The sequence below is a fragment of the Bos indicus genome, chromosome 20 (genome assembly GCF_029378745.1).
Source record: "Bos indicus isolate NIAB-ARS_2022 breed Sahiwal x Tharparkar chromosome 20, NIAB-ARS_B.indTharparkar_mat_pri_1.0, whole genome shotgun sequence".
Lineage (NCBI taxonomy): Eukaryota > Metazoa > Chordata > Mammalia > Artiodactyla > Bovidae > Bos > Bos indicus.
In genome coordinates this window covers 65,571,479-65,586,387 of record NC_091779.1, presented here as the reverse complement: position 1 = coordinate 65,586,387, position 14,909 = coordinate 65,571,479, and the positions used below count along the sequence as shown (strand labels likewise).

At 49.2% G+C, this 14,909-nt stretch overlaps 1 protein-coding gene across 1 annotated transcript in view; it reads left to right on the top strand.

Annotated features, from left to right (window-relative positions):
• ADCY2 (adenylate cyclase 2) overlaps positions 1-14,909 on the top strand; it is a 452,864-nt gene that overhangs the window by 14,504 nt on the left and 423,451 nt on the right. The window contains exon 2 of the mRNA XM_070774872.1: positions 4,347-4,544. Coding sequence (XP_070630973.1) covers positions 4,347-4,544 — 198 coding nt within the window. The remainder of the gene's footprint in view (positions 1-4,346; positions 4,545-14,909) is intronic.

The window sequence follows — 14,909 nt, the reverse complement described above, 5'->3', positions numbered from 1 at the left end:
TTAGATCGACAGTGTTTTCACTGTTTTCGTTCACTTTATTTTCAGCTGCTCTTATTTGTTTTATACTCTGGATTTTGAAAACTCAGCTATTTCCTAAGAGTAGCCACGGGTGAGCTGCTGCGGCTTCGTTCTTCTTCCTGTCCACTGGGGCTGGAATAAGGGGGGAGAGGGCGTGTAATTCAAGGTCTGAGGGCGTTCCGCTATTTCATTTACTTATTTGCCTTAAGAAAAACGCATGATCCAAATGCAGGGCTAGGAAAGAATGTGGTTTATAAGCTTATACATTTTTAATGAATACGCTACTGTTTTTTTTTCCCTTGACCCCTCTTTACAAAAGATTCTATTTAGTGGAGCAGTCCATATTAAGACTTGTTTGGAGTTAAGGTTCAAAAGGCAACGCAGAATAAATTGACGGCTGTTCTCTTTCTGGAAGAGCCGGGATTCTTCAAAGGGCTCAGGTTTTGCAGTGGTCAGGGACCACTGGCCTTGTGAGCAGAGACTGACTGTGTGAAGCCACGGGCCATCTGGGAACGGGCCTCCCTGCCCGGGTTGGGGACAGGACTTCAAAGCTTGGGGGAGTCCTTCTCTGGGGGGTGGGGTGGGCCAGGCAATGCCATGCATCCGGTGAGCAGGGACACGACGCCCTCGGGTCCTTTTAGGATGGAGAGGCCTTTGTCTGCCCTTCTTCCCTAAACGTACATTCACAGTCCTAGTTGACGCTGGGTGAGCACGGAGGTGTATGTATCTTTTGAGACTAGAAGCTTGGGTCTTTTGTTGTTCTGATTTTGAAAGAAATAAAGCATTTCTGTGGGGCCCTAAAAATATTAGGGGACCAATGTCCACTGTGTCTAGTGGAGAGGCCGCCCTGCAGCCCAGACTACTGGGCTGTCTGGGATCAAGACCCTGATGGTAAGAAACAAAAAAGAGAGAGATGCCAATATTTAAACCCCAAACCCGTATCAAGTCTTATTATATAATGTTCCTGGCTCACCAAGGCACTGAGTCTTTCCCTTGTTCACAGTTGGATCTTTGAGCAGAGAAATGCAGGGAAAGCACCTATGGGCTGTGTACTTCATCCTCCTCTTCCCATAAGGACACAGGTCACAGCTTCTCTGTTCCTTTAGCTACTGATTTTCACTCGATGGGCTTCCCTGCTGTCTCAGACGGTAAAGAATCCACCTGCAATGCAGGAGACCTGAGTTCAATCCCTGGGTCTGGAAGATCCCCTGGAGAAGGAAATGGCAACCCACTCCGGTATTCTTGCCTGGAGATTTCCTGGGACAGAGGAGCCTGGCAGGCTATAGTCTGTGGGATCGCAAAGACTCAGACATGACTGAGTGACTCACACTTTTCAGTTGACAGTCACGCAGGTTTTCACACCACTTTCATCCTTTCTGGATAACCGAAGCCAATACAGTCAACAGTTGTTGCTTTCCTTCGGGGTTAATGAAATGATGGAAAAGCCACACCAGGAAGGCAGCTGTCCTGCTTCTCTACGGGTTGGCTTTCTGTTCGCAGCTCAGTTAACTTCATTTGGGGAAGTTTAAAGTAAAATCACGTTTTCATGGCTCTGTGTGCGCAGCAGCCATGACCTTGAATGAGACGTCCTCAGAAAACAGGCTACTGTGTCCTTGTGTGCCCTGGTCCGTGGTGCCTGGGTACTGGGGAGCACTGTGGTGTGGGTGGATCCCGGACAACCTTTTGCAGTGATTGGAACCTGTGTCTAAAGGTCAGAGTACAAGAAGGCACTTAATCGTGGACAGAAATAGTAGGGGAGGGAGGTTGTGAGAACATCCCATTGGGCCCTTCTGTCTTCTGGCTGTTCTGGAAACATTCTTTCGGCCACTGGGGAACTGGCTACACCTGGGCTCGTGCATCGTTTAGGCACACAGGGCACGGGGCTCTGCTGTGATGGCAACACAGACCACTCCCTGGGTGAAGCCCCGTTCTCTCCGTCAGCCCCATGACCCTGGTGCCTCCTTCCCATTCAGAGGCCTGCATTTTCTCACCTGTGCAGGCAACCATGCCTACACTCATACGGCTGGTGTAAGAATAAAAGACCTTAATGTATCTGAGTGCTTAGCAGAAAAACATCCATGTTAGAGTTGATGCTTCCGAACTGTAGTGCTGGAGAGGACTCTTGAGAGTCCCTTGGACTGCAAGGAAATCAAATCAGTCCATCCTAAAGGCAATCAACCCTGAATATTCATTGGAAAGACTGAGGCTGAAGCTCCAATACTTTGGCCATTTGATGCGAAGAACTGACTCATTGGAAAAGACCCTGATGCTGGGAAAGATTGAGGGCAGGAGGAGAAGGGAGCGATAGAGGATGAGATGGTGGGATGGCATCATCGACTCAAAGGACATAAATTTTAGCAAAGGAGATGGTGAAGGACAGGGAAGCTTGGTGTGCTGCAGTGTATAGGGTCATAGTCAGACACAGTTTAGCAACTCAATAGCAACTGACGTGAGTACTTGCTGTGATTATTGTTGCTCTTGCCTTTTTCCCAGTTGTTCCTCGACATACTTAACTGTGAGAGAGGAAAGGGAAGAGAAGGCGCTAAAGGTGGTCCAGGCCCCCCTGCTCTCCTGAGTGTCAGCCTGGGCCTGCCACCTGGTGTGCCTCATCCGCCTTCCTGCCCTACTCCCTGTGGTCAATGGGCTGATATCTGAAGGAGGTGGTGGGGCATCTCCAGGGTGAAGTTAGAGATGCTCGTTGCCCAGAGTGAACCCTGTACCCACCAGAAAAGGTGCGGGCTTCCCCAGACTCTGGTATTTGAAAGACCTACCCCATATGTCCCAGGTTGTACTGTAACTTTTGAGTTTTTTTTTTTTTCTTATTTTTGGCAGAACTGAGTTTTGGTTGCTACATGGGCTTTTTCTCTAGTTGCAGCGAGCGGGGGCCACTCTCTGGTTGCAGTGCTTGGGCTTCTCATGGCGGTGGCTTCTCTCCTTGTGGAGCGTGGGCTCTGGGGCCCGTGGGCTGCAGCAGTTGCAGCTCCCAGGCTCTAGAGCGCAGCCTCAGTAGTGGTGGTGCTCGGGCTTCATTGCTCCGTGGCATGTGGGATCTTCCCAAATCAGATGTCTCCTACATGGGCGGGCAGATTCTTGACCATTGAGCCACCAGGGAAGCCCTCTACTGTAAGTGTTAATATTCCGAAACTTCAGTGAAAGTTCTTAGGGCCCTGGCTATATGGATTGTTTTGCTTGAAACTCCTTTGAGTATTTCATCAACTAAATGTATTAGCTGAAGATTAAAGCTTTTACACTGTGTTCCATCCCATGGCGTGTGCTGTTCAGAGCAAGTTTCCAGCAGAATATTTGGAGAAGCTAAAGCCTAAATCCAGGTTTGGATAATCAGAGGAAATGCAAGGTCTATTGTATTGTGTGGAATTGTAATAGTGTGCATTTGAAGGGTTATGTGGCTAGATAGAGATGAATAGAAAATGCCTATTAGTGTGCAAATGTAGAGTTTTAAAAAATGCATTAGTAACAGGCTAATAATGTCCGTTTTCCTTTTGCTGCTAGAGCCCAAGAAAGGCGGAAAAGGAAGCTAGCTAAATGGCACAGTCTTCTAAATATTTCCCACTCTCTCATCTTCTATTTTTAGTACTTTCTGACCCTTTTCTATTAACCTTGATCTTGTTAAAACATTAATTGCAATGCATTAAAAGAAAAGCTTCTAGCTTTAGAATCCAAGATAGTATTTAGGTTTTTTTTTTTTTAATAAACCATTTCAAAATCATTTGCAGGCCTTAATTTCCTATGATTAGAGCATACCTGATTGTCTGAAGTTGTTTGCCTTATTTTATCCTTACATTCTGTGTTCTTGCATTTGCTTTTGAATGAAATCCATTTCTTCATTTACCAGGGAAAATTTGCATTCGACGGCATGGCTGTTTTGTATAAATATCCAGTCCTGGATTGCGTGTGCTCATTCACTCAGTCGTGTCTAACTCTGCGATCCCATGAACTACAGCCCGCCAGGCTCCTCTGTCCATGGGATTTCCCAGGAAAGAATACTGGAGTGGGTTGCCATTTCATCCTCCAAGGGATCTTCCCAACCCAGGCACTGAACCCACTTCTCTTGCATTGGCAGGAGGATTCTCTTCCACTTCACCACCCGAGAAGCCCAGTATTGGGTTATTTATGTAGAAAAACATGGTTATTTAATAATAAACTTAAATTTTTGAAAGTTCAAATTTTTCTACTTCTGAAGTCCCTTTTAAAACCTGATCTGTTTAAACCTTGACTGATGTTGATAACATTTCAATATTAATAACAAGTCATGGGTACCACAGGCTTTCTAAATTGTCCCTTTGTGATGTTTTTTTCCCTCTCCTTAGGAAGTTGAAGACCACGTGGCATTTTTAATCACAGTTCCGACTGCCCTGGCGATCTTCTTTGCGATCTTCATCCTGGTGTGCGTGGAGTCGGTGTTTAAGAAGCTGCTGCGCCTCTTCTCTTTGGTGATATGGATCTGCCTCGTGGCCATGGGCTACTTGTTCATGTGTTTCGGGGGCACCGTCTCTCCCTGGGACCAGGTAAGATGTTGAAATGCTTTCTGTGTTTTGATCTGTGACATACCAGGTTCTGTACACCTGGCCCCAGACTGGAAACAGAGGCTGAGAAGACCATCTTCGGAAATAGCTGGCCCACGGGGCTCTGCAGAGTGAAGTCACCTGGTGCCCGTTTTAACTCATCAGACCTGCCGGCGGTCAGGGGCCGCCCGGGCTAACCTTGTCACCTGTTTCCAATGGCTGAGGCTGCCTTTGCAACTCACACCACGCCTTAGTACTTCCTTCTCCTCCAGCCCCTTGACTCTCCCATTGTTCTGGAACCCCCTGGGGTGGGCACCGCTGTCTGTGCCTTGAAGTCGCAAAGACTGAACTTGAACTGTTTGCTCAGGGACTGGATCTCCAGATTTGGTGTCAACATGATGATGCCATAACAGCAGGGAGACCCGCCGTTCCTCATGTTGAACCCGGGAGGCTCTTGGTTTAGAAGAGGGCCATGTCTGGGGGATGCTAGGTCTTTAGGAGACTGTAGTCCAGTGGGCTTTTCCCCTTGTGCTGGGGCCACGTGGCTCTCGTCTGCTGGCTGCTTGATCAGATGGTTCCAGGCGCGGGTGCGGGTATCCTAGTTACTAGCTTCAAGCTTGTAATTGACGCCAAGGGGTTCTGTCGCCGTAGCGGGAGAGAGGAAGCTGAATGCCAGGAGGGCTGTTGCTGAGCTGCTGGGGGCCAAGAGATGGGGAGGGAGAGGCGCAGGAGCCACAGTCCTTAGGAGACTCCCCGGAGTTGCTGGGGAGGCCGAGAAGAGAGACTCAAGGTGGAACACACGGAAGGATTCAAGTGCCGATGTGTGTGTTACTTTTCATTATCTTTTGGTATTGATCTCTAACGTAATTCCACAGTGAAAAGAGAACAGACTCTGTCTGATCTCAATACCTTTAGACCATGCAACTTTTGCACCTTGTTTTCTGTCCTTATAGTCTATGGGAACTTGAATAGAATCTGTATCCTACTGTTGTGTGAATGCTGTATAAATCTTAATTATGCTGAAATGGTTAATGGTGCTTTTCAGGTCTACTATATCCTTATACTTTCCTGTCTCTTCCTTCTATTAATTTTTGACAGTTTCATATTGAGACTGTCATACTGAAAAACCTTAATTTATCTACTTAGAAAATAATTATAATATCTAGTAGAGCTATGTGTACCCTTGTTTTGTATTTTTCAAGTCTCCTGTAAATGTGTTATCATACTTTCAAAATTTGAAAAATAAAAAAAGAAAGAGAAAAAAAAAGGGGGTTCGAGTGCCAGGGCAAGGGCCTGAGCTGCACAGAGCCCACAGGGAGCCCAAGAATGGGGTTTCCAGAGAGTTCTGTCCTGCAATCTCAGACAAAGCATCCTCATCTTTGACCCTCAGTTCCTTCTGTGAAGGGAGAGGCTGGGCAGAGTGAACTCGGGTTGGTCTCTCTGGTGTAAAGGATGCTGAGACGGGGGCCCAGATGGAGACGGTGCTGTCCCTTTCCCCAAAGAGGCTCCGTGCTCGGAGAGGCTCCCCTGGTGTCTCCTTGCTCCCCTCGCTCCCCGACTCAAGCCTTTTGCAGCGCTGGGCGCCGCCCCCACGCCTCTGCTCCCCGTTTGCTCCCTGCACACCCTCACCTGCTGCTCTCAGTGGCCCACGTGGTCCACCGTCCCTCCACCGTCACCCCAGTGCATGAGGACAGAAGCAGGAAGCAGGTTAAGAGCATCTTTGCCGTCTGTGGCATGGATCCCGGGTCTCTCCTAGCACTGCAGCCACCTTTTAACAATGGAGCTTTCGAAGAAGACTTCCTGTTTGGAGGCTTCCCTCATATCTCAGTTGGTAAGGACTCCACCTGCAATGGAGGAGACCCTGGTTCGATTCCTGGGTTGGAAAGATCCCCTGGAGAGGGGATAGGCTACCCACTCCAGTATTCTTGGGCTTCCCTTATAGCTCAGCTGGTAAACAATCTGCCTGCAATGTAGGAGACCTGGGTTCAATCCCTGGGTTGGGAAGATCCCCTGGAGAAGGGAAAGGCTACCCAGTCCAGTACTGTGGCCTGGAGAATTCCATGGACTGTACATCCTTAGGGTTCCAAAGAGTCGGACACGATTGAGCGACTTTCACTTTGCTGTCTGGAAGGACAAATACTCCTTCTGTTCAGAATTCTCTGAGCTTCCTTTTTTTGCGTGAATGACAGACCCTGTCGTGATCGGGGGACACTCACGTGTTTGCTTCATTAACCTCATCTGGGGGCTTCCCCAAAGCGGCCTCCCCAGGTGTCTGGCTGCCCTCGCACCAGGCAACCCCCACCCTCTCTGGTCCTCCCTCAGCACTTAGGCCATCTGCAGAGCGTGTTACATAGCTGTTCATCAGCGTCTCGCCCGGAGAACGAAACTCCTTCCCCGCGGACTGCTCCCTGCTGTGTCTTTGCACCTATCGGTGCCGTCCATCCATGGCACCCTGAGCTGCTGGCGCAGGACTCGCCTTAGTAGATGGGTCTTTCCTTTCCCGTCTGTTGCTGTTGGATTTGTATGTGTGTCCACTTCTTTCTGTTTTTACTCATCTTCTGGTTTTACGACACACGCTCGGGTTTTATTGCTGCTCTCAGCCTGTTTGTAAGAAACCTCTTTAAGCATCTCCGTTCCTGTTTTTCAGTCTCTCAGTTGTGTCCGACTCTTTGCAACCCCGTGGACTGCAGCACGCCAGGCTTCCCAGTCTATCACCAACTCCCGGAGTTTGCTCAAAGTCACGTCCGTTGAGTCAATGATGAGCTTGAGCGCCTTAAGCATCCTTATTTCAGAGTCATTTTACTTGCTAAGGTGGCTCAGGCAGTAAAAAATCTGCTTCTACTGTAGGAAACCAGAGTTTGATCCTGGGGTCAGGAAGATCCTCTGGAGAAGAGAATGGCAACCCACTCCAGTATTCTTTTCTGGGAAATTCCATGGACAGGGAAACCTGGCAGGCTACAGCCCATGGGGTCGCAAAGAGTCAGACACAACTAAGCGACTGACATTTTCACTTTCACTTGACTTCCGTTTACTTGAAATCAATTTCCCAGCTGTTGGTTGGTTGGCTCTGTTTCTTGGCTTTAGCTTGGATGCTGGTGTTTACAACCTCATGCTGATATTTTTCACCTTGGCCCCTGCCCGTGATCCCACCCACGTCAGGGTTGTCGGCCTCACGCCGCCAGGACCCTGGGCAGGGTGGGCTCCTGCATGGAGCCTCAGCCCTGTCGATGGGGCATGCAGGGGGTCCGGCCTCCCCCATGGCCTGGGCACGCCTCTAGGGGCACAGCTGTTCCGGGCCACTTGCCTCATGCTGTGGGGCTGCTCACACCTCTTGCCAAAAGAGGTCCACTTTGAACTAATTAATTTATTCTTTTAACTTTGTATTTTATATTGGAGTATAGGAGGAGGGCATGACAACCCACTCTGGTATTCTTGCCTGGAGAATCCCATGGATGGAGGAGCCTGGTGGGCTACAGTCCATGGGGTTGCATAGAAACGGACATGACTGAGCAAGTAACACACACACACACACACACACACACACACACATACACACACACTCACACACACACTCACAGTTGAGTAAGGGCTTCCCAGGTGATGGTAGTGGTGAAGAGTCCGCCTGCCAATGCAGGCAACTCAGAAGATGTGGGTTTGACCCTGGGTCGGGAAGCTCCCCTGGAGTAGGAAATGGCAACCTATTCCAGTGTTATTGTCTGGGAAATCCCATGGACTGAGGAGCCTGGTAGGCTGCAGTCCTTGGGGTCACAGAGGACACGACTAGGAGACTGAGCACACGCACACACACAACGGGGGCTGGAGGCGCCCACTTAGAAGGAGATGGGGTGCCCAAGAGAAGAGTTGAGCTGGGCACCCGCGGTGGAGGAGAGCGAATGTGTATATATTCTTTTTCAAAGTACTTTCCCATTTAGCTTCGTATATAATAGTGAGCAGAGCTCCCTGTGCTGGACAGTAGGTCCTGTTGGGGACAACCCTGTTGGTTGTCCAAATACCTGAGAAATTACTTGAGCTAAGTGGTGCTCATCCTTTGATTTTTCGCTGTGTCCACGCCATCTATGAATAGGAAGCTTTATTTATTTCATTCCAATGTTAATGTCTTATTTCTTCTTGACATGTGCACATCATTAGACCCTCCAGTAAAATTCTAAATGCAAGAAAATAAAAAACAAACAGAAGAGGCCACTTGAGCCCCATTCCTCTGCTGGAGTCTGAACTCCTTCCCAACACTCCTGATCGTTCAGGAGGAAACCTGAAATGCGGTCATTCTGCCCGGTTAACCCAAAGTTGTCTCCCTGGCGTCTTTTGGTGTCAACATCACAGATGCAGGCCCCTTGATGAACGCTGATGTTCTGACCTCCGGGAAGTGTCAGTCGGTTCACTGTGCTCGAGGGAGTGAGCTCCAGGCTTGATCTGAGAGAGGATGCTTCCACTCCCGGTGCTGTTGTGAGGAGTGGCTGGGGTGCACCGATGGGGACAGTCCACACGGGGCCCCCCTCACCGCTGACAACAGTGGCAGGTTTGGGGATCCCAAGACCCCCATGAGGTTCAATAACTTGCAGAAGGACCTACAGAACCCTTGAAAGCTGTTAATACTCATGTTTACAGATTTCCCAGGTTGTACTAGTGGTAAAGAATCTGCCTGCCAATGCAGGAGCTATGAGACCTGGGTTCAGTCCCTGGGTAGGGAAGATCCCTTGGAGGAGGGCATGGCAACCCACTCCAGTATTCTTGACTGGAGAATCCCATGGACAAAGGAGCCTGGTGGGCTACAGTCCATGTGGTCACAAAGAGTCAGATGTGACTGAAGCAACTTAGCACACACGCATGGTTTCCTAAAGAACACAGTTTAGCATCAGCCAAGGAGAGTGTGCAGGAGAACTGCAGAGTGTGGAGCATCTGTTGTCTGGTCCATCTGGAGACACAACAGCCATGGCCTCCTAGCTATAGCATGTCATGCCATGTGTGGGGAATAGCGCCTCCCTGGGAGCGTCATCAGACCCTCGTGTGCCCATGTTTTGCCTAGGACTCATTGCGTGCCCCTGCACAGCTGGCTGTGGGTCTCAGCCCCTCTACAGATAGAGCGGACTCTGTGTGGCCCTGAGCCCCCTTCCTGAATCACATCTCAGATGGTCTGCTGGCCAGAGCCTCCAGGGACACAAACAGTCCTGTTAGGCGGGGCATTCCTGGGGTCCGAGTGATCCACTCCCAGGAGCCTAGGGCAAAGGCTGATCTCGTTCTGCTGAGGTTGGTTCTTCCCAACACGTGTGGGTGGAGTTTTGCTCAGCCATCAACAGCCAGCACACAACCCAGGACCGGAGCCGCCAGCACCGGTGTCGTCTGGACAGCACCGCCCCGTTCTGGGTACTTTCCCTCCACAAACCCATTCCATCTTTTCATAGCTCCGTGGGGTGGGTGCCGTGGTACCCGAGCTCACCCAGCACCTAGACTTCCACACAGGTCCCTTGATCACAGCCAGGCTGCTGGGGAGTGAGCGGAACAGGCGATTTGAACTCAGAGGGTCTGACTCCAGAGGGCAGCCTTACCTGGGATCCCAGTAGTTCTCAACTGGGAGCAGTTTCACCCCCAGGGACATTTCCCAGTCTGGCAGTATCTCTGACTATCACAGCCTGGTTAGGGGTCATCTAGTGCGTAGACGCCAGAGATGCTGCTGAGAATCCTACAAACAGCCTACAACGCACGGGCCAGCAGCATGTCTAAGGATCACCCAGCCCGAGTGTCTGCGGGGCTGCGTCTAAGAAACTCTGTGTTTACCAAGGCTGCCTGTCCATGTTGTCTTCTGAAGACCCAGTTCTTAAAGGCTCAGTAACTGAAATTGTCCTGAGTGGCCAGGGCACCACTTCAGACTGATGGTTCTGCTTTTGATCAGAGAGGCATGATTTTGCAGCATGTGGACTGGAGAATGTACCCGCTGGAGAAAAGGTGGCAGGTTTGGAGGTTGGGCATCGACGTGGTTTGGAAGCAGCCGCTGGTGAAATAAGGAAAACATGGAGAAGAAGCTGGTGGCTTTGGCCTCCCAGCCCTGAGTGCGTGCGGAGACCTGGCGTCGCTGGTAGTTTTAGTTCAGCTCATGTCACCCCCGATTTGAGTCCCCTCCCAGCCCATGCTGCCATCATCCCCACCTAGCTGACGTGTGTTCCATGCAGCCGCCTCCTGGACGAGAATTATTTAAAAATGACATTTTGTTGGTGGTTCCAGCAGTCAGAGGGAAGCTGGGTGGTAAACCGCAGAGTTCGGGGTTCCTGTTAACAGTGCTGTGTGTATGTGCTAAGTGTACACACACGCAAATACATGCTAAGTGCACATACACATGCATACATGCTAAGTGCACACACGCGCACATACATGCTAAGTGCACATACATGCTAAGTGTACATACATGCACATACACACACACCTCTGCAGGGAGGGTCTGCCCGCCTGCTTCAGCTTGGATTGGGTTTGCTGAAATCCCCTGCCCACTGCCCATTGGAGAAGGAAGTGGCAACCCACTCCAGTATTCTTGCCTAGAGAATTCCATGGATAGAAGAACCTGGTGGGCTACAGTCCATGGGGTCACAAGAGTTGGACACGTCTTAGCGACTAAACCACCACCACCACCCCCCCCTCCCCATCGTGTGCGAGATGACATCCTCATGATCAAAGGGTGGAGGTGCTATCAACGCACTTGACCTTCTTTTCCTGAATGGTTGGAAACCACATGAAAAATTTAAACTTGGCTAGGAGAGGAGGAAACAAGGTATCAGTCTCCTGTATTCCTTTAGGAGAAGGGATCATTTTTGTTTTTCTAAAGACATAAGTGGCAGCACGTCTGGGGCCCCCAGTCCCCTCTTTTGCGGATGCCCGGGGCCGTCACATTGGCACAGCAGCTCTTCCTGTCTGAGCAGCCTTCCTGATAGCCAGGTCCTATCCAGAGAGGCCTCATCACAGTTGACAAATAGTGGCTCCCAGCTCTGGAGCGTAAAGTCCAAAATCAAGATGTGGACAGGGTCACGCTTCCCCGAAGGCTCTGGGTCCAGCCCTTCCCTGCCCCTTCCAGCATCACGTGGCTGCTGGGAAACTCAGTGGATGGCAGACACACCTCTTCAACATCTGTCTTCATCATCGCATGGTGCTCTTATACCTGTGTCTCTCCGATTCTTATAAGGCCACCCATCATATTGGACTTAGGGAACTCTCATGATTTCTGCTGAACTTGACCATGTTTGCAAAGACCCTGATTTTAAAGAAGGTCACATTCACAGGTGGGGCTTCCCAGGTGGCTCAGAGGTAGAGAATCTACCTGCCAGTGCAGGAGATGTGAGTTTGATCCCTGGTTCGGTAAGATCCCCTGGAATAGGAAATGGTAACCCGCTCCAGTATTCTTGCCTGGAGAATTCCATGGGACAGAGGAATTTGTCGTGGTGAGCTCCAGTGCATGGGGTCGCAGAGAGTCAGACACAACTGAACACTCACTGGCTGGCTGGCCCAGGTATAGGGGTGAGGATTTGAACACATCTTTGGGGAGGACACCATTCAACTCATGATAGCGTTTCATGGAAGGCACCCTGTTGCCTAGGAGGACAGTCTCCTGCTGCAGGAAGCCAATCCCATCTTGTGGCCTGTTGGCTCTCATATTTACTTCCCACTCTTAGATATTTGACAGCTGCTCTTGATGTTGACTTTCACTTAAACTGCAAGTCCACCTGGAGATTAAATGTATGCTGTGGAGGTTTTTCGGAGAAGGCAATGGCACCCCACTCCAGTACTCTTGCCTGGAAAATGCCATGCACGGAGGCGCCTGGTAGGCCTCAGTCCATGGGGTCACTAAGAGTCGGACATGACTGAGCGACTTCACTTTCACTTTTCACTTTCCTGCATTGGAGAAGGCAATGGCAACCCAGTCCAGTGTTCTTGCCTAGAGAATTCCAGGGACGGGGGAGCCTCGTGGGCTGCTGTCTATGGGGTTGCACAGAGTCAGACACAACTGAAGCGACTTAGCAGCAGCAGCAGCAGTGGAGGTTTTTGACCCATTTTAAAACCAGGGTCTGCAGAAGTAGAAATGTTCTTATGTGTGACTAGCCTGCTGAAATCAATCATCCACAGTCAGGAACAGAAAGAGAAAAATGACCTGTGATCAAGCGCATTGCCTTGTAGACAAATGTTTGCATGTTAGGTTGGTTTGCTCTGCCTGTCTGATAAGGAAAAGGCTTCTTTGGGGTTTTTATAGGCATGACATGACATTTTCCTTTTTTGTGGTATCTTTGGTTCACTTAGTGAAGCCTTAACTTTTAGGTGATATTATATATATATATATATATATATATATATATATGTAATTTATGTATGTATTTTCACCTGTGCTGCGTCTTTGCTGCTGCGCACTGTCTTTCTCTAGTCATGGGGCATGGGCTTCTCATTCCCGTGGCCTTTCTTGTTACAGAGCACAGGCTCTGTACACACGGGCTTCAGTAGTTGCAGTATGTAGATTCGGTAGTTACGGGGCACCGGCTTAGTTGGTTCGTGGCCTATGGGAACTTCCCCGACTAGAGATGGAACCAGTTTCTCCTGCATTGACAGGCAGATTCTTGACTACTGAGACAGCAGGGAAACCCTAGGTGATGTTTTAATTTATGACTTTCTAACAAAGCAAATCTATTGCATCTCAGCTGAAAACCACTGACTTAGGACCTTCCCTTTGAGATAAGAAGACTGTTGAGAAGGTGGCGGGTCAGGAAAGCAGTTGTCTATGATGGCTGATGTTAGCCTGTGGTCCCTGGATTGGCCAAGTGAGGACCAGAGAGTGAGCTGTACTTGCGTTTGATTCCAGAGTTCTGCTTCCCTCGTACTAAGGGCTCACTGAATAGAGTTAAATAAAATCTTCCATTTCTGGCAGCCCCATTTCTGCCTTGGCAGGGAGACCAGGTTGTGTTATTGTATAGATTTGTTAACTTACCAACGTGAACGGCTAACATTTTGCTCTGGGAAGAAGGAACTTTCTTTGTCCTGTTACCTAAAAGGATGCCAGCCATTCAGCATGTTCCCATGTGTGTTTTCCTACAAAAATAGGACATCAGTGCTTGAACATCATTTTTTTTTTTTTATTGAGAAAAGGGTGAAAAATGAAAGAAAAGAAAGGCCTCTTATTGGCTTTGAAACGGTACAGAGTTGGTTTGTAAGTGCAGTGATTTGGAAAGCTATTAAAGAACCTAGTAGCATAGGGATGAAAGGAGAAAACCCAGCGTGTTCCTGGGGAGCCAAGAAAACCATCTCTGGGTGCTTCTCTGCACCTCAGCTGTTTCTTAGGTGACATTTTGGACTCAATATGAAAAAGAACAAATCTGAGAAAAATGTAAAGTAATATACAAATTATGTCATTAAATGACAAAGATATATATATATATATTTTTTTTTTTTTTTCTAACCCCTCTGCTTTTTGTTTTTTGGAAAAAACAAAGGCCAGAAACATACTGATGAAGTGTGTATTTGAAGGAAGCACAGCACAGCTGGACGCAGCCCGAAGGGTAGTTATTTTGAGATAACTACGTATTTCTGGCTGTTGAGCGTGGAGGTGGCATTTCTATATTCTCTCTACCGTGTGTTCCCAGCCCGAGCACTGGGAAAACCACACAGGCTTGCAGTGAACTGAGAACGTGTCACCACCCTCCCTGGGGCTTCCCAGCCCCAACCCCGCGACCCTGCTTGAGTAGACAGTTCTATCGGTGTTTCTGGAACAATCTGTGTGTTCCCTTCGTGTGTTCCCTTCTTCTTTTATCTCCTCCCATGCTTTTCTCTAGAGGAGCCTAAGCCAGGGTCCTTAAGATTGGCATCTGCCCTTAAACGATTATTTGACTGCAGGAGGGATGCTGCTGTTCTGACCTCCCAGCTTTGTGGTCCTCACTCTGCCCCACCCCCAGGTCAACACTCCTTTTGAAGGCCGAGTGGCCCTGGAGGCATTTTTGTTTGCTGCTCTGTTCCCAGCATGTTGCACGGTTTCAGACACGTGGAGATCACACTGCAAATACTTGACAGACTAACCGAACGAGTGGACACATTCTCTCTGCTCATCTCCTCCCCGGTTACGAGGAGAGATGCCACTTCCTGGATCCTGGTTCTTCCATGCTCCAGACAGCATTCATTTACTTTACATACGTGACTTCCTGGTCTGTAAGGCCCTGCGAAGACAATACTATTATTACCTGCAATTTGAAGATGAGAAAGCTGAAACCCAGAGAGGTGAAGCAACTTTCCCAGTGTCACACAGTGAGTAGGAGAGCCAGAATTTGAACCCGACATTCTGGCACCACGATCGTCACACGTCATCTCCACCTGCCTCGTGTTTTTGGCGAC